The sequence below is a fragment of the Mirounga leonina genome, unplaced genomic scaffold (assembly GCF_011800145.1).
Source record: "Mirounga leonina isolate KUSES-001 unplaced genomic scaffold, KU_Mleo_1.0 Mir_154, whole genome shotgun sequence".
NCBI classification, from domain to species: Eukaryota; Metazoa; Chordata; class Mammalia; order Carnivora; family Phocidae; genus Mirounga; species Mirounga leonina.
In genome coordinates, this window is record NW_023270389.1 from 4576148 (window position 1) to 4602208 (window position 26061).

At 59.1% G+C, this 26061-nt stretch overlaps 1 protein-coding gene across 1 annotated transcript; it reads left to right on the forward strand.

Annotated features, from left to right (window-relative positions):
- Positions 1 to 926: 926 nt before the first annotated feature.
- On the forward strand, positions 927 to 24653 carry ATP1A2 (ATPase Na+/K+ transporting subunit alpha 2). The gene is made up of 23 exons (XM_035009923.1): positions 927 to 1065; positions 5555 to 5659; positions 5839 to 5898; positions 7240 to 7443; positions 7929 to 8042; positions 8287 to 8421; positions 9114 to 9231; positions 11003 to 11271; positions 12114 to 12312; positions 12417 to 12526; positions 12678 to 12812; positions 13465 to 13654; positions 13779 to 13954; positions 17187 to 17323; positions 17790 to 17940; positions 18026 to 18194; positions 18407 to 18561; positions 18801 to 18924; positions 19099 to 19244; positions 19444 to 19574; positions 21546 to 21647; positions 21745 to 21836; positions 22715 to 24653. Exons 1-23 carry the CDS (start codon positions 1054 to 1056, stop codon positions 22741 to 22743), a joined length of 3063 nt encoding a protein of 1020 aa, XP_034865814.1. The 5' UTR covers positions 927 to 1053; the 3' UTR covers positions 22744 to 24653.
- The last annotated feature ends 1408 nt before the right edge of the window (positions 24654 to 26061 follow it).

The window sequence follows — 26061 nt, forward strand, 5'->3', positions numbered from 1 at the left end:
ACCACCTCCTTTCTGGTTCCCGGGCCTGGCACTTGCTATAACGTTGACCTCCATATACCTCTGAGAACTGCAGCTTCCTCTCTTTGGCTTCTCCCCAGCCACCTGCCAACCACAGGCATGGAGCCAGCCTGGGGCCCCTCAACAGAGAGTACGGGAGTGGCGTGTCCACTCGGTAACAAGGGGTGAACACGACCAGAGCCATATCAGCATGGACGTCGGCTGGGCTGGCTCCAGGGCTGTCCCCCTGCTTGCCTGTCCCTCCCCCAGCCACCTCCCTGCCCCACCCCCGGAGTCATGTTCTCAAACTCAGGAAAGGCTTCTTCAGCTGGAGGGCTTGCGGAGACCCTTTCCCCCTCCGTCTCCAGACTTCGTGCTGTCTCCTGAGCCCCCTTCTGGGGTGCGTCTTATACAAGGGAGGCCCTGGGTTCCAAGGCTGACTACTTTCCCCGATTTCTGTGTCCCCACAATCTCTACATAGAGGGAACAGTCTCTACTTCTTTCTCAGGGAGGTTGGGAGTCAGGAGCCCTGAATTCTGGTTCTGTTTTTTCCATTCAAGTGGTTTGTCTCTCTGGGCCTCAGTTTCTCCAACAGGAAAACAAGAGAAAGAGTGGGACCACATGGCCCCTGGCATCCCAGGATGCTGTGGGGACTGTTCCCCCTCAGCCTGTCCCCAAGGGGCACAGTTCCAGCCCCAGCCTTGCTGCTCGCCTCTCTTAGTCGTGGCCGCCAGGGGCCAGGGGAGGATGGGGGGAGCCGAGGGGAACACACAGCAGGACAAATGGACTGTCCATGGTCCACCCGCCTGTTGCTTAACGGGCGGGAGGGGAGGAGTCCTCAGGGATCCTGTTTCAACAAACGTTTCTTTCCCGAGGAGGGGAGAGGAGGGGAAGGCGGGGGAGAGGGGGAGAGGGACCTATTTAAAGCTACCCTGTTGCTTGCTGCCGGCTCTGTCTGTTTGCTGGGGTCTCTGGCCATCCCAGACCAGAGGTGTGGGCTGGGGATCCTCCCGGTGACCTGTCCAGTCCAGGTCCCCTCAGCCACCCTGCCCCAAGATGGGCCGTGGGGTGAGTATCCCAAAGAGAGGGGTCACTCTGTAGGGAGGAGGAGGGCTCTTTGGAGGGTGAGGGAGGCTGTGGGAGAGAAGGATGGGGTGGGGAGGGAGGGGCAGACAGAAGCCAGGCTATGGGGCAGCGTGAACTTGGACTGATAGTCTCCCAGCTACAAATGCTTGCTCGGGCCACAGGTCCACGGCACTCAGGTGCCCACAGGCACTCTGCTTCCCCACTCCCCAGGACGAGCCCCACAGCCCTCCACCCTACCCTGCATCTCTATCCCTGTGTCTCCCACATCCTAGACAGACCCTCCCTCACCGCACCTCCGAGCGTGCCAGCTGAAGGGGGCTTGGCACTGTTAATGCTCCCCGCCTGTGCCACCCCCCGAAAAATCCATTCCTGTGGCAGTCCCAGCCCGAGAAGATGGGGGTCCAGTTTAAGGTTGGAGAGGCCACGGGGCATGGCTCCCAAGTCGCCAAGCAGTTCTGACACCAGCTTTCGGGTCCCTGAGTGCCGGCAGCCGGGAGGGCTGTGGGGCAGAAGAGCAATGTGCCCCCCCAGCCCCAGCCCAGCGCCTCTCCCGACGCCCTGGCCGCACTGCCATCCTCCGTGGCCCTGGGCTGTGAGCACTTTCCCAGAGGCTGGCGAGAGCTGTCTGCACCCCCTCAGGCCGCCCCTGCCCGGGCATTCTGCAGCCCTGGGAATGCCAAGGGGAAGATTAACAACCGTGGATTGGGGGGGGTGGGGAGGGGAGGGCAGGGACAGGCTCTGAATTCTTGGAAATGAAATGTCCATATGGAGAAAAGTCACCCAAGCCCTTACACACTGCGCCTGATTGCTTTCCTTTTGTGGAATGCTGGCTGAGGCAAAGGGTCTGGGGAGCGCCGGGAGGGTGCTGAGGAAAGGGGTGCCTGTGGGGAGCTGTGGGGGATCTTCTGGGCCCAGGAAGGGGTCAGGCAGGGACGTGTTATTGCACTGTGTTTAGCAGCTGGGAAAACTCCGAGCTTGGACACCAGGGTTCTGCGCTGTGGCAGAAGCTATAAATAGGACCGGTGTGTGTGTGTGTTTGTGTGCACGCGCGCTCATGTGCCTGCAACACACGTGTTCTCCACAGGCCGGGGCCGATACAGATGCTCCTGGGTGAGCGCCTGGGTGTGCCTGGGCAGGCACATCTGGGAGCATCCAGGCCCTCCAGCATGGGGGAGACACATGTCCCTGCGTGTGGGTGAGTGAGGTCTGCGTGTGGGCTTCACGAAGGAAGAAGTCCCACCCCTGGGAAGACAGGCCATCTTAGGGCCCTCAGCCGAACGCTGGCATCTCTTGTTCTGCTGTGCGGGACTCGGAGGAGAGGCCAGGCTGCCCTCCACCAGCCCCCACCCCGAGTGCCGAGAACCAGGGGTCCTGCTCCACCTCAGAACCGGGGAGGCCCAGCTCACGAGGTCCTGCTTGGGAAGCAATTTGACCTTTACTTCTTTGAGGGACCCCAGCTGCCTGGGTCTCCTCTTCTCCCCCCAGCAGCCCCGAAGCCCCCTGACCCCCACCCCAGTGACTGTGTGCAAGCAACAGCAGGTTAGGGAGCGGATCTGGTTCTGCTTGGATGGAGAGGCTGGGGAAAATTAGGGGTCTTAGGGTCGGAGCTTGGAGTTCGACCTACCAGGAGAGCCCTGGAAAGGGAAAGCACCCCCCGCTGCACCCCTGCGAGGGTTCATTCCATCTCTGTCTCTTTCCCCTACATCTGCACTACAAAGCTCGGCCCAACTGTCACCCTGCACCCTGTGGCCACGAAGGGCAGCGTGAGAGCTGGGGGAAGGGACGGCTCTGGTGGGAGGGAGCCCAACCCGCTCCAGCTGCCACCACGAGGCTGTGGTGGGGGGAGCGTGGCTGATTTCCAGCTGCCCCCCCCCCCGCCCCGTTCCCAGCCTCTGGCTCTCTCAGAAAGAACTCTCTGTTCTCCTTCAGCATTCAAGACCCGGAGAGGGGGACTCGTGGTTGGGGGGGGGGCCGTGGAGGGGGGGGTCCTTGCTTCCTCTCTTTCTTTCTTGCCTGGGCAGCCCGCTCGCCCCAAATCTCCGCAGGCTCCTGGCTGCAGAGCCTGAGATCCTTGCCAGGACAAGAGGGGGAAGGGGCAGTGTGTCCCGAGCTCTGCGCCCGCCTTGGGGAGAACAGGGTGGGTGCTCAGGGGAAGGGATGCTGTGTGGAGCTGCTCAGTCGGCCACGGTGCAACCGCCCCAAGCACACGGGCTGGCGATTTGGTTCTAATTTTCACAAACTTTAGTTCATGTCGAATGTACAGAAATTCTCTGGGCTCTGCTCCTCTGCCCCAGCCCCAGCCGCCCCCCGCCTTGGTATGCCCAGGCCCCGTTCCTGCCCCTGAAGCTCTGGAGGGTTACCTTGGAGCCGATCTGGCCTGATTTCTTGCCTCTGGTCCCTTTGGGGCTTTTCATCCGTTCCGCAGTTCTGTTCCACCAACGAGAGACTTGGTGAACCCAAAGCATTTCAATCTATCCGATTAAAGGAGCCTTCTTAGGTCTCCTGGCCGGGGGGGAGACGGAGACCTTCCCGTGAGCCCTCCTCCATTCCTTCAGTTGGGCTACTTCAGTCTCCCCAAGATGATCAGCCTTCAGGAAGCCAAAGATATACTTGATTCGTGGGTGCTCCCTAGGGAACAAATGCAAGGTTTAGTGTCTAGGAGACAACGGTGTCCAACCCTCACTGAGTCCCCCGCCCTGTTCCTGATCTCACTGGTCAGACCTCTCCAGGTGCTGGACTCATGATCTCGTAAGATGAGGGCAACTGCCACATTCCTGGGATTGCGCCTGACTCTTTGATGGGAAAAAAATGCATTATCCCAGAGCACAGATTTCTCTGGCAGTGAAAGCACTTTGGATGGTGTCATAATAGGTACGAGCCAGTATGCGTGTGTTTGTCCAAACCCGTGGAGTGGACACCACCACGAGGGAGCCCTTATGGCAACTATGGACTTCGGGTGATAATGATGCATCAGTGTCGGTTCGTGATTGCAACCAATGCACCACTCTGGAGGGGATGTTGACAGTGGGATTGGCATATGAGGGCGGGGGGGGGGCGGTATGAGAACTCTGTACTTTCTGCTCAATTTTGCTGTGAGCCTAAAACCGTCTTTAAAAGAAAAGTCTACTTTTAAAAAATGCACACTATCCTGTAAAAAAGGACAAACACGTTGGCTGTAGATCCCATCCAGGTGTCCAGTCTTTTTTTTTTTTTTTAAGGTTTATTGATTGATTTTAGGGGGGAGCGGCAGAGGGAGAGAGAGTCTTAAGTAGACTCCATGCTAAGCATGGAGCCCCACGTGGGGCTCAATCTCACGACCCTGAGATCATGACCTGAGCCGAAACCAAGAGTCCGACACTTAACCGACTGCACCCCCCCGGGCGCCCCTAGGTGTCCAGTCTTCATGAAAAACTGAATCACACCACAGTGTGGAGAAGCTGGCTCCTGAAAGCCGCACACGGCCTTAGGGACAGAAATCCAGCCCATCGCTGACAAGGACACGACGCCCTGAGGGGGTGGGGGGCGGGAGAGGGAGTGAGAAGGCTCTGTCGTGGCCCCCCAGGCCCTCTCCAACCGCTCCTCCCGCAGCACCCCAGCCAGCGGCACCCCCACCCCGTGGAAGGAGGAATTTCCCACCCTGCTCCCCAGAGGTCCCCTGTGGCCCCTGGCAGCCTGGCGGTGGTGAGGAGACCACAGGCTGAGGCGAGGAAGGGAATTGCAGGGCCTCACGAGGCTCCAGGGAAGATGTTCACCTGATTTCACCAGAGGCCCCAGGAATGCCAGGACCTGAGAAGACACACATCTTAGTATTCTCAGAGACATGTCCTTATGCTTTAGACAAATGGGGCCCCGTTGCCTTCTTACCCAGTTGTGCCTTGGGGCCTCAAGTTGTGCAAATTGCCCCTTGCCCGGGAGCAGGCAGGCTGGCCAACAAGAAGGGCACCCTGCCCTGCCCTGACCCCTGACTCCCCAGAGACCCTTCCTCCCCCAGATTCCCAGCTGTCTCTACTCCTCTCTAAGTGGCCACGGTTTGGGGACAAAGCCATTCCTACAGGTGCTTCTACCTCAAGCCGGCCCCCAACCCTGGCCCCACCGCCCTCCAGAATTCTAAATAGTGTAGGATGGTGGTTTTTGAAGGTTTTGTTCTGTTTAGTATTTAGCGGCAGGGTTTTCTCAACAAGCAAAATCTTAGCAGAAGCCCAGCCGTAAATAGCCAAGAGTGGGGTCCTGAATCCTGAGCCCCTTGGCCTTCCCTGACATTCCAACGTAGAGCCCGTGGCCCTGTGACTAGTTTGCAAACTGAGGGCGTGGAGTCCCCTCCGCCCTCCACCCTCTCCTCCCCTAAAACCGTCACTGCCTTTGCATCCACCACCCCCAGCACAGCGCCTGCCTTCCTGGCCTGTCCGTGGGAATAGAGGCTCCAGTCTCCAGCCTCCCTGACTCTCGGGCTTCTCCCTTCCCACCCTCGCAGGCCGGCCGTGAATACTCACCTGCAGCCACCACTGCAGAGAATGGGGGCGGCAAGAAGAAGCAGAAGGAGAAGGAACTGGATGAGCTGAAGAAGGAGGTGGCCATGGTGAGGGTACTGCCTGCCCAGCGGCTCATGGAAACGGGGTCCCCACAGCCCAGCACACTCGGAGAAGCCAGGCCGCCGCTCCCGTGCCCCTTGCCTCAGCCCATGCCCCTCGGCCCTCACACGCGTTCTAGAGGCAGCGCCCAGCCTCCACCCCAGAGTAACTCGACTTCCCTCCCCAGGACGACCACAAGCTGTCCTTGGATGAGCTGGGCCGCAAATACCAAGTGGACCTATCCAAGGTGAGTGGAGGGGCCGTCAGGGAGGGTGCCTAAGACCTGAGAGAGCCCACGCAGCGCCTGGGTGGGCAATCCCGCCCTCTGTACCCGTGAGGAAACTGAGGCCCCCAGACGCGCGACTAGCTGGGGCAGAGCCAGGCCTAGAACCCAGATCCCCTGCTTCCTAGATAATAACTCTTCCTGTGTACCTGGACGCCAGGCCTGGGGGGCCTCCAGGCAGAGCTTTTCCCCTGCCCCAGGCAGCTCCAGTGATACACATCCCAGGGAAGTGACACCTGCAAAACGGTGAGGTAACCCCCCCGCTCTCACGGTAGCCCCACTGTGCGTGCTATGCAGTGATGGGTGCTTTACGTGCGCTTCCTGACCCTCACGAGACCTGCGACGTGGCTGTCTTACACCTGTCCGTCACAGCAGGGAGCCTCGGCGAGGCGGGCGAGCTTCCCAATGTCACAGAAATAAATAGGAAGTGGCACAGTCAGGTTACCAAGCCCATCGTTTCGAAAAATAAAGCAGTACCAAGCAAAACCGTAGTGGGTGCACGCCTCCTCCTGCAGGCCCTCCCTGACTTCCCTTTTGAAATTTCTCTGCCCCCCATTCCTTCACCGTACTCTACTTTTCTTAGTGATCTGGCAGTGACATCTACGTATCGTGTGTCACATCACCGGGTCATAAGCTCCAGGAGGCGCGGACTTCGTGGGTCTTGTCCTCCTCTGGATCCCTAGAGCTGGCAACAGAGCCCAGCATGTAATAGGCATTCGATACACATTTATTAAATAAATGAGTGCACAGACAGAAAGATAATTAAGTGACCTCTGCCCTCGAGGAGCTCCAAGTCTAGAAAAGAACGTGGTCCAGCATCCCCATGCGCCACGCAGACTGTAGCTCTACCACCAGGTGTGGGCTCCGCGGGGACATCTGAACCACGCCCAGGCCAGGCTCTCTGGGGAAGGTGACAGACGGTTACCAAAGCTGTGAGACACTGAAGGTCCATCGTGGTGGCCTCTTCTTGAATTCTTGCTGAAAAGAGGAATGTCTTTCCAGGGAGCCTTATCCAGGCTGCCACTGGGGGAGATCCTGGGGTCCTAACCCACAGGGGTCTCAACCCAAGGACGACCACAGGTGGGGTCACACTCTGCATCTTCCTCAGCCTTCAAGGCCCCCAACACCCGTGGCAAATGCCACCTCCTCTGTGTGGTCTCTCCCGATGGTCCCCCTACCCCTTCCTACCAGGTGGGGTTTTTCTCTCCACATGGACATTGTTCCCCTGCCAAGGAGCTGGTGGGAAGCAGTGAGGAGCGGACGGCTCCGGAGACGCGCTCACGCTCCTCTCCCTGCCTCTCTCAGGGCCTCACCAACCAGCGGGCCCAGGACATTCTGGCTCGGGATGGGCCCAATGCCCTCACCCCGCCCCCGACAACCCCTGAGTGGGTCAAGTTCTGTCGCCAGCTTTTCGGGGGCTTCTCCATCCTGCTGTGGATCGGGGCCATCCTCTGCTTCCTGGCCTACGGCATCCAGGCTGCCATGGAGGATGAACCATCCAACGACAACGTGAGCAGGCGTGCCTGAGCCCTGCACCGGCCCGCCACTCTGTCCTCCAACCCCGGATCCCAGTACAGTGGGGGCAGCGGGCAGGAGCCTCCCGTCACAGCCCCACAGGCCCCTCTGCTCTTTAGGCTGTGAAGGGACGAGGCTCCTCTGTATATCTATAAACACCTCCCAACACGCACATGCACACACACACACACACACACACTCCCGAATGAGACAGACCCTCCCTGTCCCTTCACACCTAAGTGGGCTTGTCTGGATCTGTGGGGCTTCATGCCCTAAAGAAGTCCCAGTCCTGGGAACTCCCTGCGATTTCCCCTGCCCCTTCCCTTTCTCAGGAGACTGAGGGGGAGGTTGGGGAGAAGGGCTCTCCTCTGCCACTGTCACCCCCAGTCCCAGACAAAGCCCCCGAATGCCGTCTAAGGGGCAGCCGCCCCTCCAAGGTTGGGAGAAGAGCAGGGGCCTCAACCCTTTCTCCTTCCCAGCTCTATCTGGGCGTGGTACTGGCAGCTGTGGTCATCGTCACCGGCTGCTTCTCCTACTATCAGGAGGCCAAGAGCTCCAAGATCATGGATTCCTTCAAGAACATGGTGCCTCAGGTAGACAGCCGGGTGGGGCTCCAGGCCGGGGCACAAGGTTTCTGGGGGAGCCCAGCTCCTTGTGCTCTGAGATGGAGGCGTGGGCAGAAACGACCCTCCCGCTCTCCACTCCAGGACCTAGTTGTATTGCCTGGGGTGCACGGGGTCCCCCTGGAGCGTTGGGAGAGGTGGGAGGCCAGCCGCGGAGGAAGGTGGCAAAAGGACGAGTCCTTCACGAAATGCCCGCCCCCCTCCCACCCCCCAGCAAGCCCTTGTGGTGCGGGAAGGAGAGAAGATGCAGATCAACGCAGAGGAGGTGGTGGTGGGAGATCTGGTGGAGGTGAAGGGAGGCGACCGCGTGCCGGCAGACCTCCGGATCATCTCTTCTCATGGCTGCAAGGCGAGTGGGCCATGCCAGAGCAGCCGGCCGGCCCTACAGAGCTGGGAGGGGCCCAGTGAGAGGGGGGACGTTTGGGAGGCCCAGGTCCAATATCAATGCCTGCCCCCACACCGCCCCGCCCAACCTCGTCTCCCATGTAGTGTTTATGGATCACCCCCTCGTGTCTGTGTGCTGGGCGTGCCCTGTGGCCCGGGACGTCTCTGATAGCCGCTTCACGGCAATCGGTAGTGGGTGTCGCCGTGTGTCGGATGCTCGTCACGCATCCACAGAGCTGTCTGATGTCACTCGGCAAGAACAGTGTCATTGTGCGGTGCTGTCATACGTGGTCACCGATGGCACCATGCGCAACCCGAGACGGCACCGTTTTCTTAGGCTCTCGGGTTAGAGGCATCCCCCCACCCCCAGGGCTGTATAATGCTGAGATGCCCCTTACATTCCCCGTTTTACAGATGAGCAAATGGTGGTTGCGTTGGTTAAGTAACCAGCCCAAGGTCACGTAAGAAGTCGGTGAGAGCCAGGATGCCAAACTAGGACAGGGACAATAGCTGCGTAATGCTATAAATGCGTGATGAGCACAAGTGTAATTTTGTCCCTTATGTCATGGAGGGGGAGTGTGGTCGGAGCCGGGGGACAACTGTGTGTGCACCCATGTGACTGCCCATCTGGTGACCACACACCTGCTTCCTCCTCAGGTGGATAACTCATCCCTAACGGGCGAGTCAGAGCCCCAGACCCGCTCCCCCGAGTTCACCCATGAGAACCCCCTGGAGACCCGCAACATCTGCTTCTTCTCTACCAACTGTGTGGAAGGTGAGAAGTTGGCCAGCTGGGAGCTCCCCACCCCAGCCCCGACTGAAGCAAGAGTCTAAATCCTGAACCCCCAGACAGGCCTGGGGGCTGTGGTTGTGCTAACTTGGTAGGGGACTGAGGGACCAGGGGGCCCTGAATACTACTGGCTGGGGTGGCCTGACTCTGCGGAAGTTACCTCCCCACAGGGAGATCTATTTTCTGTCTACGCCGAGACTGAGCAGATCCCAACGCCTTCGGACCCTGGGCCAAGACCTCCATACACACACACGCACAAACACAAAGCACAAAACACACAACACATAGGCACACAGACACGAACACACACACCAGACAACACATACATGCGTTTTGACTCCTAGAAGTCCCTGGTTTGACTGGCTCCTCCCATGTCTTCTGATTCTGGGACTAGCTGCTTCCCTGTCCCACCCTTGCTTTGACCAGTGACCAGGCTGGGGAGGCTCAGGCCAGGTGAACACGGGGGCCCCCCCTTCAGGCTGCCCAGTGCACTCCATCTCTGTTCTGGGTTCTGGAGATGAGCGAGGGCCATCAAGAGCTCCCCGAGCTGCCACCATGTAAGCACAGGATACCAAGCCCACCCGAAATCCGTGCCCTCTGTGGCCAGGCCTCCTCGGGAGGGGCCGACAGAGAGAGCTGGTGGGGAGAGAGGTCTGGCTAAACCTCGGGCCTGGGACCGGGGCCAGAGGAGGCCACGTGCCCCACCTCCACGACTTTCCCTTCCCGATTCCCATTTCTCCTCGGCGTATTATGTCTCTGTGAGCATTTTTTTTTTAAAGGTTTATTTATTTATTTTAGAGAGAAAGCGCATGTGGGGAGGGAAGGGCCAGAGGGAGAGAGGGAGAGAGAGAATCTCAAGTAGACTCCACACTGAGCGTGGAGCCGGCCACGGGGCTCGATCCCACTACCCAAAGATCATGACCTGAGTGGAAATCAAGAGTCAGACGCTCAACCGACTGAGCCACCCAGGCACCCCTCACCCAGGTGTCCCCTCTCCTCTAGCAAGTTGGAGTTACAATGAAAATCACCACACATTAGATATCTTAAATTCGTAATGTACTGAGATTCTGAAATTTGCTCTACATTTCCCACAATTGGTAAAAACGCCTAGTAAAATATTCACATTGCGTTCTCTGAAATTGGCTTTGGAGAAAGGAGAAGCAGTGAATAGAACGGACATTTGTTGGGCAGTTAATACGCGCCAGGAGCCAATGTGCCACAGCCCTCCCTCGTTTCCCGATGAAAGCCGTGCCAGGCGGGAATCCAAACAAGGGTACAAACCCAGGTTTGCCTGGCTCCCCGACCCGTGCTCCTTCCCCCATCCCACACCCCGCCCCCACCGCCCCGAGTGTCTACATAAGGCTCGGCAATTGCCTGGCTTCTTCTGAGGAGTCTCCAGGCCCAACGCTGAGAGAGAAAATCTTAAGACCACACGGAAAATCCGTAACATCAGATGCTTTGGATCCTAACAAGCAGCAGACGGAGTTTACTGAGCTCCTCAGGCAGTACTTGGATTTCACTGCCTGCATCTCCTCGATTTGAATTCCGAGTTTATTTGCAAGGTCTCTCCTCGGGCCCAAGTGTGAGGGGGGACGAGTTGTGGTTGCCCAAGTCCGGGCCTGGAGGTCTGTCCAGGGGGAGCCCTCCGTGGCAGGTCCAGTCTCGGGTGGGTGGCCCGCAGGACCCCGGTCTGAGGCTCATCTACCCCGCGGTGGTTTTCCTCTTCCGAGCAGCCGGGCTCCCCTCTGTGTTGCAGGCACGGCCAGGGGCATCGTGATCGCCACAGGTGACCGGACGGTGATGGGCCGCATTGCCACCCTGGCCTCGGGCCTGGAGGTGGGGCGGACGCCCATCGCCATGGAGATCGAGCACTTCATCCAGCTGATCACAGGCGTGGCCGTGTTCCTGGGGGTCTCTTTCTTCGTGCTCTCCCTCATCCTGGGCTACAGCTGGCTGGAGGCTGTCATCTTCCTCATCGGTATCATCGTGGCCAATGTGCCCGAGGGGCTGCTGGCCACCGTCACCGTGAGTGGCTCAGGCCGAGGGGCCACCGGGGGAGGTCTTGCTACCCTTTCCTCAAAGGCAGTCGAGCCTTATTGTATCTCAGCAGTTTGTTCCCTTCAAGCCCCTACAATCTCCTGTCACATTCTCGTTTACTGTACGGCTCTGAGTTTGAGCCTGGAAGTCTCAGGTAGGGCCACGCTTCGGCACAGGGTTTCTCTGCCTGAGCTCGCCCCGGCCACCCTTCTCACCCCCCACACACGGTCCACTGCGGTCTGCAGCTCGTCCTGGCCAACCTTGCTGCAAAGCCTCCCTCAAAGGTCACCGATGACTAACTGGCAAACCCAGTGACCTTTTCTCAGCTCCCCTCCGTAACTCTGCTGCAGAAACGGATACAGCTGTCCACCCTGCTAGAATTCTCTCCTCTGTCAATTACTGTGACATGTCACTATTCTGGTTCTCCTCTGCTCCTGTCCCCTGCAGGGTCTCCTCCTCCTCCCCCGACCCCGATTCACAGGCCTCGCGCTCTGCTCCCCCCGCCACCCCCTGGAGTGAGCCCATCTCCCCCCAGTCTCATGCCCGGTCTAGGAGAGAGACTGGCACAGCCCTCCGCCCAGCTCTATGCTGGCCCGCTCTGGAGCTCTGGCCAAGTATCTTCAAGTCCCTGTTGGACTTGTCACCTGAATACACACCCATGATCTCAGTTCAGCTTGTCTGAAATCGAACACATTCACTGCCCACACATAGGTCCTACTCGGTGTTTGTGGACTGGGATCGAGGAAGGCGGGGCAGAGCCCTGGTCCGGGGTGAGGTCACGGCACCTCCGGCTCCAGGCTTAGCCCTTCTTCCTCCCCTCTCTCTCCCAGGTGTGTCTGACCCTGACCGCCAAGCGCATGGCGCGGAAGAACTGCCTGGTGAAGAATCTGGAGGCGGTGGAGACGCTGGGCTCCACCTCTACCATCTGCTCCGACAAGACGGGCACCCTCACCCAGAACCGCATGACCGTCGCCCACATGTGGTTCGACAACCAGATCCACGAAGCTGACACCACGGAAGATCAGTCTGGTGACTGGGCACTCCAAGGGGGCCCCCGCGGGACGGGGAGGGTGGGAGTGGACGGGGGCTCTAACGGGGAGCCGCGCTCCTGGTTCTCCCCCACTGCCTCCCAGGGGCCACTTTCGACAAACGGTCTCCCACGTGGACGGCCCTGTCTCGGATCGCCGGTCTCTGCAACCGTGCTGTCTTCAAGGCCGGGCAGGAGAACATCTCTGTGTCTAAGGTAGGCGGTCAGCGGCGCCTCCATGGCCTGCCCACCTTGCCGGGGCCCAGCTCCACCTCTCGCAGCCTCGGGGGCTTCGGGGCCCCCCTCCCTCCGTCCTCCACCCCCTCCCCCCCGCCGGCCCTCGTGACACTGAATTCTCCTCTGGCAGCGGGACACGGCCGGCGACGCCTCTGAGTCAGCTCTGCTCAAGTGCATCGAGCTATCCTGCGGCTCCGTGAGGAAGATGAGGGACAGAAACCCCAAGGTGGCGGAGATTCCTTTCAATTCCACCAACAAGTACCAGGTCTGGTTGGGGTGCTGGGACAGGAGCAGGGGAAGGGGCCGAAATGAGGGGGGTGCACAAAACCTAGGAAGAGTGGGGGCATCTGAGGGCCACGCTCCTCGCCCTGCCTCATCCCCCAGGAAAACCGGGGTGACTACATGTCTGGTTGCAAGGACCCCCCCAACTTCCAGACCTCTACTCCTCGCTATACCCCATCACCTTTCAGACTCTGGCTTCAGCCTCCCATCCCTTCCAGCTGTGGGGGTGAACCCCACCTCTGAAATTTCCTTAGGGTATCCCCCAGGCTGCAGGCGTCTGTTCAATGCCCGGAATGCAGTCTCAGCCGCGTCCTGTGTAAACACGCGGAGGCCAGCACGGTGGTGGGGCGCTGGTGAGAGAGCCAGCCAGCCCCTAGCACAGTGCCTGTCTTAACTGACCTTGGTAAATATTGGTGAGGTGGATGAATGTCCTATGGGCAGGTGACTCTCAGGTTACAGGGCTGGGCCTTCGAGGCCCCCACTCCCCTTCACACACACACACACACACACACACACACACACACACACACACATGGTCTCTCCCTCTGTCGGCAGTAGCTGATGGACCGGGGCTTAGTGCATCAGGGGACGTCTCCTTGGCAGGCCCCCTCCCTAACAGCCTGTCTTCTCTCCAGCTGTCCATCCATGAGCGAGAAGACAGCCCCCAGAGCCACGTGCTGGTGATGAAGGGGGCTCCGGAGCGCATCCTGGACCGCTGCTCCACCATCCTGGTGCAGGGCAAGGAGATCCCTCTGGACAAGGAGATGCAAGACGCCTTTCAGAACGCCTACATGGAGCTGGGCGGGCTGGGGGAGCGCGTGCTGGGTGAGAGGCAGGGAGTAGGGCTGAGCAGGGGCTCTGGGCCTCAGCGGCTGCCCCAGGACAGGGGCGTCGGGGGCACCCAGGCAGTCCCCACGCTGGGCTCACTCTTCCCTCCTGCCCGCGTCAGGGTTTTGTCAACTGAATCTGCCCTCTGGGAAGTTTCCTCGGGGCTTCAAGTTCGACACGGACGAGCTGAACTTCCCCACGGAGAAGCTCTGCTTCGTGGGGCTCATGTCCATGATCGACCCTCCCCGGGCTGCCGTGCCGGACGCCGTGGGCAAGTGCCGCAGCGCCGGCATCAAGGTATGGGCCTGGCCTCCCCCTCCCCTCCCCAGCGCCCCTCAGCCCCCATCTCTTCCAGCTGTGGGGGTGTCCCATGGCTGAGGGCCAGCGGGGGCTGTTGCGCTGCAGATGCCCAGGCCCCTTGTGGCCGCCTCCCTCTGCAGGAAAGTTCGGCCCTGCCTGGGGCTCTCGCCTGGTCCCTTTCGGTCGGCGACCAGGCACATCCTCTCCCCGACTCATTCTATTCTGATCTCGAGCCCACCTGGCGCTTGGGGCTTGGAGAGCTGGTTGCCCTACCTTCCCGACCAGTGCCCACCCTCTCTACCCCTGGGGGTGGGATGAGCAGCCTCCTGTCCGCGCCCACTCGCTCCCCACACCCCCCGTCAACGGGCTCCGGTCCTCACCCCACCCCCCAAGCACACCTCTCCGAGGTCCTCGTGTCCACGTGCAGTTGCTCCTCGGGGACAGCTCCTGCCACACTTGTCCTTCACTCTGCAAGTACCTATTGTTTACGGCCTGTGGACCAGACACTGTTCAAGGTGCCCGAGTTCAACAAACAGACGTAAACCCTGTCCATCCTGGAGCCTACTTTCCTGTTTCCAAGACGCCCTCTGCACCAGCCCCTTGCCCCATCTCATGGCCAGGCACGGTGCCGTGGCTGGCTCTTCTTTTCCCAGCATCTCAGCTGATACCACATCAGCTCGAGCTGCCCGCCCACTGAGGGCCAGGGGACACTCAGACGAAGGAGACGTGGTGCCTGGCCTCCGGAGCTCACGGGCTCTCTACGCTCAATCACAGAACCATCTGATAGCTAGGGTCGTGAGCACCTGCTGCGGGCCAGACGCTGTCATAATACAAACAGCCAGTCGTAGGAATCAGGCACTATGCTCACACTTAACCTGTATGAGCTCCGGTAATCTCCACAACAGCCTGATGAGTAAGCACCGGTATCGTCCCTTTTAACAGAAGAGGGAAACTGAGGCACAAAGGTTAACAGGCTCATAAGTGGTAGAGCCGGGATTTGAACGAAGGCAGCCTGCCGTTTCCTAACTATCACACTAAAGCACGTGTGTGGAGACGTGTGGACGTAAGGGATTTCTCAATCCCAATCACCCTGTCGCTGAGGTAGGCGTCATCAACCCCATTTAAAAATAAAACCAGCTGAGACTCAGCATGGGTAAGTCGCTATCCCAAAATAGACCTGCCAGTAAGGGGTGGGTCAGGTATGTGAAGCCTGGCCCGCTGTGTGGAAAGCCTTGCTCCTGCCCGGCAGGCTGACCACGATCTTGCCACGATCAGAGTCCTTGTGGAGGCCGGCGGACAGTACCCCAGGGATTTCAGAGCAGGGAGCAGTTAATGCTGCCTCAGAGAACTGGACAATGTTTTACCGAGCACGTGATATTCGACCTGGGCCTCGAAGGCCAGAGTGTTTTGTAAGGCAGGGCGAGGAAGACTGTCAAGGTCAGGGACAGTGCGTGTCCTGACGTGGTGAGGTGGCACGTAGGGTGCAGGTGCGTGGGGGGCGGGGGGCTCAGCAACACTGGGGATGGAGACTGGGACGTTGGGCCAGGGCCAGCTGGAAGGGCTTTGCCTAAATGCCTGACTTGGGCTTCATCCTGTGGCTCTCTGGGAGCCAGTTTTCAGGAGGCCACCCGGGTGGAGGAGGGCCTGGATCTGGAGAAGGCCTGGAGGCGAGGAGGCAGGGAGAGAGTCCGTGGGGCACTCGTCCAGGCAAGGACCTGAACCAGGGCGGCGACAGAGGGATGGAGGCGAGGAGTCGCGTCTCAGAAACACTTTGAGAACATGGTGACCAAGCTGGACATGGTCAGCGAGGGAGATGCAGAGACAAAGGGACGGAAGGCACAGAGGACAGTGTCGAGCTGGGGGCAGAGGGCAGGCTTGGTGGGGTGATGGGAGCGCATGACAAGCTCAGCTTTGACCTTCAGTTGGAAGCACCTGCTGGACACCCAGGGAGAGACAGCCCAGCTGGCCTAAGCACAGAGCCCAGGACAGAGGGCCAGGACCGGAGAGAGCGAGGCTCATCAGCACACGAGTGCCGTTCAAGACCCGCTAGAGAACCTGGATCAGGGAGGGGGGCCAGGATGAAGCCGGGGCCACCAGTCTTGGGGCAAGTAGAGAGAGAAGAGCCCGGGAATGGGGGGTCACGTTTACTGAGTGTCCCCCTAGTGCCATTCATTCCTCACGACAACCTTGGAAGGTGGGGCTTGTCCCCTCCTGGGGCCGAGACTCGGTGAAAAGACTTGTCTGAGGTGCTACAGCTGGGGAGGGCCGGTGTTCAAGCTTAGGTCCACCATCCGACTCCTCAGCCGCCCCTTCCACCTGGCGGCCACCTGGAGGAGGCAGGAAAGAGAAGGAATGAGCCGGGAACCGGGAATAATGGAGTCCCTGCAGACCAAGTGGGGCCAGGTTTCAAGGAGGGGCTGCTGGACAGTGCCAAGTACTCAGACGGGTCAAGCAGGATGAGGACTGCAAAGATGCTTTTGTCTTCAATTGGGGGGCCAAGTGGCCTTCGGGGGGCAGGTTCAGTGGCATGGTGGGGCTGGAAGAGAAGGCAGCGGGCCTTGAAGGGGCTTGCTCCTCAGTATCCGTGAGATTTGCCCACAGACCCACACGTGCAAATGCTTCTTCCTCTGCCTCCAATCCACCCCCGCTCATGACAGACAGCCTTGTAACCCACCTCTCAGATGCCAGCCACCCCCCCACCCCCCCAAACTCCATCCATTCTGCAAGAATCACCTTCTTCCCACATGGAGAAGGGATGTCAGAGGCAGCGAAACAGGAGGTGGAAGGCTGGGGGGCGGGGGGCCATGTCCCCTTCCTCCCTACTCTGACCGGCTGGATGGCCCGCACCAACCACGTGGACACTAAGAAAACGTGTCCTACTCCTGGCTCCGTAACCTTGAGGGAGTTATGGGCCCTTTCTAAGCCTTCGTCCCTCATTGGTAAGTGAGGGGTCTTTCCAGCTCAGAAGCCCCATAGCCCATGAAATCCAATCTCTGAGGATCCTCTTTCAAGAGGCCCCTGTTAGTTTGTTACTCATCATGGAGGCTTTCCTCCATGGAAGCAAAGTATCTCTGACTCCCTAAGGACAACTTGTCACCCCCTCAAATACACACACACACACACACACAGGGTTCCACCATTTTGGCTGGGATCTCTGACTCTGGGAAAGGAATGGATTGGGAGGGGGTGTTAATACTGCTTTTCTTTTCTCTCATCTCCTTGCTACCAGGTGATCATGGTGACCGGGGACCACCCCATCACAGCCAAGGCCATCGCCAAGGGTGTGGGCATTATATCAGAAGGCAACGAGACCGTGGAGGACATTGCAGCCCGGCTCAACATTCCCGTCAGCCAGGTCAACCCCAGGTGAGGTGTCCATGGGACAGCCCCGTCTCCGATCAACCCGTCCTGTCCCCCAGAATGCTTCAGGGCCCCGGGGGGTGTTTTGGATCGCTCCTCTGGGACCTTCGCAGGCCTTACCCGTGACACCTCAGCGGCCGGCTCCTCAGCCCTGAGTGTGTCCAGGCCGTGCCCCCAACTCACTGTGCAAACTCAGAGATGTCCCATTACTGTCCTGAGCCACCGTTCTCTCCACTACAAATTTAGGGAAGCATCTACACTGCAGGGTGGCTACGGGGGTGAGGTGTGTGTAAGAAAACTAGCACGTTGCCTAGCAACGACCGTGCTGGGTGAAGATGTCGCCTCACTTCCTCAAAGAGAGAGATGGGACACACAGGCCACGGAGGGAGGGCGAGGAGGACCACAGCCCCGGGGACCCTGCGGGCCAGCGGGCGGGCGGCGGGGAGTCAGCCCCTCTGCCCCCACCGTCCAGAGAAGCCAAGGCGTGCGTGGTGCACGGCTCCGACCTGAAGGACATGACGGCGGAGCAGCTGGACGAGATCCTCAAGAACCACACGGAGATCGTGTTCGCGCGGACGTCCCCGCAGCAGAAGCTCATCATCGTGGAGGGCTGTCAGAGGCAGGTGAGCGAAGCAGGGCCGGCCGGCGGGGTGGGCCGGGCGGGGCCTCGACGGGCTTCCTCCCCTGCTCTGGCTGTGCTTCGTCCAGGGGGCCATTGTGGCGGTGACCGGGGACGGCGTGAACGACTCCCCCGCGCTGAAGAAGGCTGACATTGGCATCGCCATGGGCATCTCGGGCTCCGACGTGTCGAAGCAGGCCGCCGACATGATCCTGCTGGACGACAACTTCGCCTCCATCGTCACGGGCGTGGAGGAGGGTGAGGGGCCACGCGGGCCGGAGTGGCATTCCGCTTCCCGGGCCTTTGCCCCAAGGCAGGGCCACCTCGGGATCCCAGGCACCTGCAGCCCGCTCTGGCTTCCTTCAAACACAGAGTCTCCCTCTCTGGGGAACACGGGCAGCCACGCTCCAGGGGCTTGGGCTGGGGTGGGGGGCCTCCCATGTCCCTGATGTCCCCGGACCTCCCCCCAGGCCGCCTCATCTTCGACAACCTGAAGAAATCCATCGCGTACACCCTGACCAGCAACATCCCCGAGATCACCCCCTTCCTGCTCTTCATCATCGCCAACATCCCCCTGCCTCTGGGCACCGTGACCATCCTCTGCATTGACCTGGGCACTGACATGGTGAGGCCAGGGGTTGGAGCAGTGCAGGGGGTGGAGGCGGGCGGCCGAGGCAAGGAGAGGAGCCCCAGGGCAGCTGGCTAGCCTGCGACAGTTGAGGGAACAGAAGCCCGAGACCTGGGCCATAATAGGGTCTTGGTAATGAGTGCTGGATTCCATCACAGATTCCTTCCCACTGACCGTTCTCTGCACCTGTCGGCTCCCTTCCCCTGCCCTCCTCCCCCCACTCACCCTGCACACAGGTCCCCGCCATCTCCTTGGCCTACGAGGCAGCAGAGAGCGACATCATGAAGCGACAGCCGAGGAACCCCCAGACGGACAAGCTGGTGAATGAGAGGCTCATCAGCATGGCCTACGGACAGATCGGTGCGGCGGGGCCCTGGGGCTCGGGGGGACCCCATGAGAAGTCCCTGCCCAGCTGATGGAGGGATGAGCCCCAGTGGCCCCCCGAGGGGCCAGGACATCCATCTCCGGCCGAGTGGCTGGTCCCACCCTGCTGCCTCCTCTGACCCAGGCCGGCCTTTTGCCCCCCCCCCCCAGGGATGATCCAGGCGCTGGGGGGCTTCTTCACCTACTTCGTCATCCTGGCGGAGAATGGTTTCCTGCCGTCGAGGCTGCTGGGAATCCGCCTGGACTGGGATGACCGGTCCATGAACGATCTGGAGGACAGCTACGGGCAAGAGTGGGTGCGTGGGGCCTCGAGGGGGGATGCCCGGGCCCGAGGGGGTGGGTTGGGTGCCTGTGGGAGTGGCCGGGGGGCCAGCTGGGGCGGGGGACTAAGGGCACCCCGTGCCCGGGGTTTGATGAGTTCCCCCAGCGCGCTGCCCCCGCCCCTCCCCTCACCTCTCATGCTGCCCTCCCTGCCCCCCTCCCCGGCCCCCGCAGACCTACGAGCAGCGGAAGGTGGTGGAGTTCACCTGCCACACAGCCTTCTTTGCCAGCATTGTGGTCGTGCAGTGGGCCGACCTCATCATCTGCAAGACCCGGCGCAACTCAGTCTTCCAGCAGGGCATGAAGTGAGTGCCCCCCCCCCCCCCCCCCCCCGGCCGGGAGGGCCCCGGGGGCCCCCCCCCCCCCCCACGGGCCCCCTCGCCCTGGCCCACAGCTGGGAGGAGAGAGCATCAGATTGCACCTGCCCGGCCGTCTGAAATAGGTGTCTGGAGAGGAAGGGGTCATATCACCATTTCTGATGAGTTTTAATTTTGCTCCTAATCTACTGCTTTAAGGTTTCCTTCCCTGTCCCTTCCTTTTCATCTTTCCACACCTCTCCCATTTTTTCCCTCTTCGCGCCCGTCCTCCCTTCCCTTCTCCATCTCACACTCCAACAACACCCACCCCACCCTCTGCCGAGCCCTAAGTGCAGGTGCCTCGTGCCCCCCACCATGTGCAGGTAGCTCTAGTTTGACAGCACTGTCCCCTGCCCTGCGGAGGTGTGTTACCCTCGTGGGGGCTGGGAGCTGCTCAGGGGCAGGCTCGTGCCTTCTTAGAGTGTGAGTCACCATGGGCCAGTCATCGTGCTGTGATTCAAACACACCTTTGAACCTCACAATAGCTCCATGAGGTAGGTGCTACTTTCCTTTTATGGGCCAGAGACCCCAAAAAGGTTGTATGAGATGCCTGAGGTCACCCAGCTGCAAGGGTTCACCCAGGCCTGCTTCTAGCGCCCAAGCTCTCGGTGACCGCACGGGGCGGCTGGCCGGTCAGGGTGTGGGCCCCGTCGGTGCTCAGCAATGCGGACAACTGTTAGTGCTAGAACAATCGCCAGCGCTGCTAACCCCAGGCCTCTGCAAAGCCAGTGGAAAAGGAAAGGCGCCCTGAGGACCCCAACGGCGGCAGCCCCACCTGGGGCCCGGGGCGGGGCGCTCAGAGATGCTGTTTGCAAGGTTCCAAAGCTTTATGGAAATCAGCCCCATACCAGAGGGCCACTAGGCTTACTAACGTGTCACTCTGAGGCAGAAGCGTAGTGTGAAGGGCTGTGATCGCACGCTAACGCGCAGCTCTGGCTGGAAGGTATTTATTTCCAATTTTAAATGGGGAAGTGATAGTCATTACTTATCAACAAATAGAGCACCATCAATTAAAATGGGGTCTTTATCGAAGAAGAATAGGAGGGATCCTTTAGTGAGCGGCACGTTTGGGAGATGCTGGCACAAACCATAAAGCCACGCACTGTGTGAGGCTGTAACGGGGAGAAATAATCCCACCGAGCCCTTTGCACATTCCAGAACTTTCCACGCTTTATCTCCCGTTCTATTCCCAGCAACCCCATGACATACAGTAGTAACCCCACCTCACAGGGAAGGACCACGAGGCTCAGAGAGGTGCAGAAACCGTGCCTACCACCAAAAGCTAGTAAGTGGCACAGCTCCAACTAGACTCTGCCGGTCTGACTCCAGCAACTGCTCTCAGAACCGTACTCGGTCCTGCTTTTCGGTTCTGAGGTCACGGACACACACCCGGCATTTACCTTCCAGGGAGTGGACAGCTCCCTCTTTGCTAAGTGCTTTACAAACGTTCTCCCCTTTATTCAATATCTACGACCACCAACGACCAGAGCCAGGGAGACACTGAGAATGTGTAGGACACGCACGGGCTCTCCGAGCGCCTTGCTGGGCAGATGACGCGGACTGACACAGACCGCGTGCCTGGAGCCATAGCAAGAGCATGCACCGCGTGAGGGCAGCCCCACGACTCGGGAAGGCAGCCCGTGTTGACCTCAGAGCACATCAGCAACACGTTAGAAACATTGACGTGATAGAGGAATACGTGTGTTATAGGCAGCGATCGGAGGTGAGATCAGTAAGCAGAAAAAGTAAAGAAATCTACTTTGGTTATGCGTAGCAGGAGAAGAGGGTGTTTGACGACGGAGGGCGGAGGGCGGCGTCTATGACCGTCCCGGGGTGTCTTCCGCCACCAGGGCTCTCCCTGCATCTCCCCCACCCCCACCCCATTCAACACCACCTACCCTCCTTTCTTTGCCTTTCCAGGAACAAGATTCTGATTTTTGGGCTGCTGGAGGAGACGGCCCTGGCGGCCTTCCTGTCCTACTGCCCTGGCATGGGGGTGGCCCTCCGCATGTACCCGCTCAAGTGAGTGTGGCAGGGCCCGGGTTCTGGTCTTCTGATCCCACTTTATGTGACCACCCTGGGGTGCCCCCGACACTCTCCCTGTTTCTGTTTGGTGCAGGGTCACCTGGTGGTTCTGCGCCTTCCCCTACAGCCTCCTCATCTTCCTCTATGACGAGGTCCGGAAGCTCATCCTGCGACGGTACCCCGGCGGTAAGCACCCCTGCCCCCCGGTGCCCCACCAGTGCACCCCATGCCTGGCCACCCCCCAGGGCTCCCCACCCAAACCATTCCTACTGTGGCTCCTTGCTCCTTCTCCTCATGCCCCCAGGTCCTCAGAGCCCTGACCCTGCCTCTTCCCCACAGGCCTGGGACCCCCAACACACAGGTGGTGCTCAGGCCCCTCCTCCCACCCGGATCACAGGACACAGAATTAGGAGGGCCCAGGTCACCTAGTCACCCTGCCACGTTTTATAGAAACGGAGAAGTGCAGAGGTGAATTTATTTGCTTGGGGTCATAAAGCAAGGAAGAGCAGAGCTGCCTCTAGAACCCAGGCTTCCTGATTCCCGGGCAATGACCAAGTTTGGCTTTTTTTTTTTCCAACAAGTATTTTTGACCCCTTACTGGACGTTGAAAACGAATGGCCTACAAGCCAAATTCGGCCCGTGGATACTGTTTGGTTTGGTCCGCCCTTTGTGTGGCTGTGTTTTGTAACTGGCCCAATAGCTACAGCTTAGGGGCTTTCACATAAAATCCGTATTTCTGACTTCTGAAAAATCATGAGCTGTCAACCCCACGCACGTCTCGGCACGGCCACCACGGGCAGTTTGCCCCTTTACAGAGTCATCTGTTACCTGCCTAGCCCCTGCCTCTCCCCACCCAGCCCACCCTGTGCCCGCCCCTAACCTGTGGTCCCAGCTCCCTGGCTTCCTCCCCTCCCTCTCACCCTGATTTCGCCCTCCTCGGGACTTCCCTGGGCCCCTGCACCAGGCCTGGGCTGCACACATGGCCCAGCCCAAGGGGTCGGATCTCTGCCCCCCTCCCCCCACCGTGAGCTCACGACATGCCCTCCCCCCCATCTCTCCCACAGGCTGGGTGGAGAAGGAGACGTATTACTGAGCTGTCCGAGGAAGGACCAGGCTCGGGGCTGGGGCGCCTCAGGTGGTGCGGGGATGGTGATGCGGAGAAGACTGGGGGTGCTGCGGGAGGGTTCGGGGAGCGACAGTGAGGCCACTCAGCAGGCTAAGTTCGGGGCGAGTCGGTAAATAAGCCCAGAGTGATTGCCTTGCAGACCCAACTATGAACAATCAGATTACACACCACATGCTAGGGTCCTTCCCAGGTCCTGCTCCACCTGCTCCGTCCTGTTGTCCACTTTTTCTGAAGAATTGAGGGTTACCCCAGCCTCCCCCCCCCCCCACTGTCTGCCCATGCACACCCACCTCCCACTAGAACAGATCAACACCCAAAGGCAGGGACCTGTCTCTACCGGGAGGAAGGGACCGTCTCAGATCTCACCCATGTCCATCTCTCCAGCCTTACCCCACTGTCCATCCCACCCCTCCTTTGCTTCCTGCCCGACTCTGACCCCGCTTCCCCTCAGGATGAGACACAGTTCCTCCTGGTGAGTGCCAGGCGTCGGGCCAGAAAGGGAAGCTGGTTGCAGAAGCCACGCATCCCCAGGCAAGGCTGGTTAAGAACCTCTAGAGGAGAGAGGGCAGGGGGGTGGGAGGCCGAGGATGGACACGGTAACGGGAGCCGGGGAGGAGTGTGCCAAGGACAGGACAGCTGATGTGTGGTCTCCAGCCCTGGGTCCTGCCCTTTTAGAGCTTCCTGCCAGCAGACCAAATCCAGATGTCATCAGAGTAGCGACAAAGGCAGGCCAGAGTGACCCAGGAGCTCCACGGGGACCCCACACCCCTGCAGCAGGCAGTCCCCACGACCCTGCTTTGTGTCCTCTGGGCCACGAGGCCCAGGTGTCACAGAGGCTCCAGCGCTCTTGGTCCCTTGCGCCTGGTAACACCCGGCCCTCCAGAAAGCTAAGTCCTCGAAGTCTCAACTTGTTCCCAGAGGGATGGGTGCCAGTTCATTCCCTGGCCCTGCCACCCCTTTCTCCTTTGTGCCCATCCTGATGAACCGGCGTCATTCCAGGAATTGCCTGGCCATCCACTGGAACCAAGGTGGAGGAAGTCCCCGGAACCTTTCTGTCGCCCATGCATGCAGAATCAGCTTAGGTCAGGAGACTGGCCAGACCCTCTGGACAATGAGAGAGCAGACGTTAGGAGGGCTGTTCCTCCCAGGCAAACGCCCTTCACGTTAGTGATCATCCCCCCGCCTTCCCGCTTTCCAAGACTGAGAGTTGGTTTCAGGTTCCTAGGGGAGATGCTTTGCCTTCCTTTACGTGCTCCCACCTAACAGTTTTGCTCTGCAGGCAGCTCTGCCCCTTCTGTAAGCCTGGCCTAGAAGGCAACTGGGAAGTTCCTGTAGAGACACCCAGATGGGCCAAGCGAGAGCCCTACCTAGGGAAACCCGAAGACCTAAGGCAGAAAAGAAGGAGGCCCGTGAACGAGCTCCCGCGGGCTCTCACTTCCCTACATTGGAACTTTACTTTATCAGAAGTACCTTAAAAATAAGTGAGTCGTTGCTTTGGGCTCGGAAACCTAAATGGGAAACCATATTAATTTGGGCCTGATTAATTTGAGACTTGTTGACTGTGGACAAAGCCTCTTTGCCCAATCAATGAAAAAACAGCATTCATTTAGCAAATTAAAAGCATAAACCACATTGCTAGGGATGGCATATGTAGTCTACCTAAAACAATACTTCTGAAGCACTTCAGGAATATCTATGTAGAAGTAGCGTATGCATGGGCTCATCATCGTCAGTTCTCATGTGTTTGTTAAAGAAACATTTGCAAAACCTTTACCTGGTGACCTTTTGTAAGACATTAGTTTGAGGTACTACGTATGTACTTGAAAATAATAAAGTTGCCTTTCTTTATGAAAAAGAAAGCCCTTCCATAATTCAGATTTCTAGACTGAATACTTACCTCCCTCCCAGACTGTGGTATTGAGAGTATGCTATGGCAAGACTCGGCTCGTGGAGCAAGCAGCAAAGAACGGCAAGGAGATGGGGAGAGGTTGGGAACAATCTGGGGGCAGACGATGTCGGGGGGAGAAACCCAGAGGGGAAGAAGTGAGTCTGCAAAATGATCTGGAAGAAGATAGAGTAGAGGCCTCCTTCCTCAAGGGGGAGCCTACCCCCGAGAGCCACAAAGGTCTGTTCAGAACAGAGAAGGACCGATGAGCCTATTTGAGCCCAAATCCTCAAGGCCACTTCTGCTTTTTCTGTTCCAGACCAAAATCAGGCCACTCTCAATCTGAGGGGTGGGGAAAGGAGACGGCGGGCTGAGCCCCGCTCCCGCCCCAAGGTCAACACCAACTAGGAGTCTACACTGTAGACAGAGCGCTGTTCTGGGTGCTGGTAGGGGACGGAGGGAAAAGTAGCTGCAATCCTTGAAATTCCCCTAATTAGAAGACTCTGGAAGCCTTCACGGGCGGGTGGGGTGCAATGGGCAGGCGTGTGCTGCAGATGCAGGGCTGGCTGGGTGCTGTGCATTCCCCCCGGGGTCCCGGGGAATGGGATCTGGGAATAGCAGTCAGAAGTCCGTGCCTGGGGCGCCTGGGTGGCTCAGTTGGTTAAGCCACTGCCTTCGGCTCAGGTCATGATCCTGGAGTCCCGGGATCTAGTCCCGCATTGGGCTCCCTGCTCAGCGGGGGGTCTGCTTCTCCCTCTGCCCTCTTCCCTCTCGTGCTCTCTGTCTCTCATTCTCTCTCAAATAAATAAATAAAATCTTTAAAAAAAAAAAAAAAAAAAAGAAGTCCGTGCCTGGCACTTTTACTTCAGCTCTGAGGGCATGGTGACGGTGACCATGGCAGGAACTGTGCAAGCATTAACCCCAACTGTCGGACCCTTGTCTGTATAATCTCATTTAATCCTACTTCAGGCCCTTTCTTCCTGATCATGCCACTGCCAGACACACATGCCCAGCTCCCTCACCCCGTTCAGAGGGCTCCTCCAACAGTCCCTCCTCAGAAAGGCCCGCACAGACACCCCAATAAAATCGCACTTCCGGCGCACCTGGGTGGCTCAGTCGGTTCGGCTCGGTCGTGATCCCAGGGTCCTGGGATCGAGCCCCGCATCAGGCTCCCTGCTCATCGGGGAGCCTGCTTCTCCCTGTCCCTCTGCTGTTCCCCCTGCTTCTGCTCTCTTGCTCACACTCTCTCGCAAATAAATAAAATCTTAAAAAATAAAATAAAATTGCACTTACAGCAGCTCGTCCACCATTCTCTTTGTTTTTATTCGTAAATGCTTACTACCTCAAGTTTAGAGAGAAAATATATATACAATTCAAGTATACATAGAGTTGTTTGTACT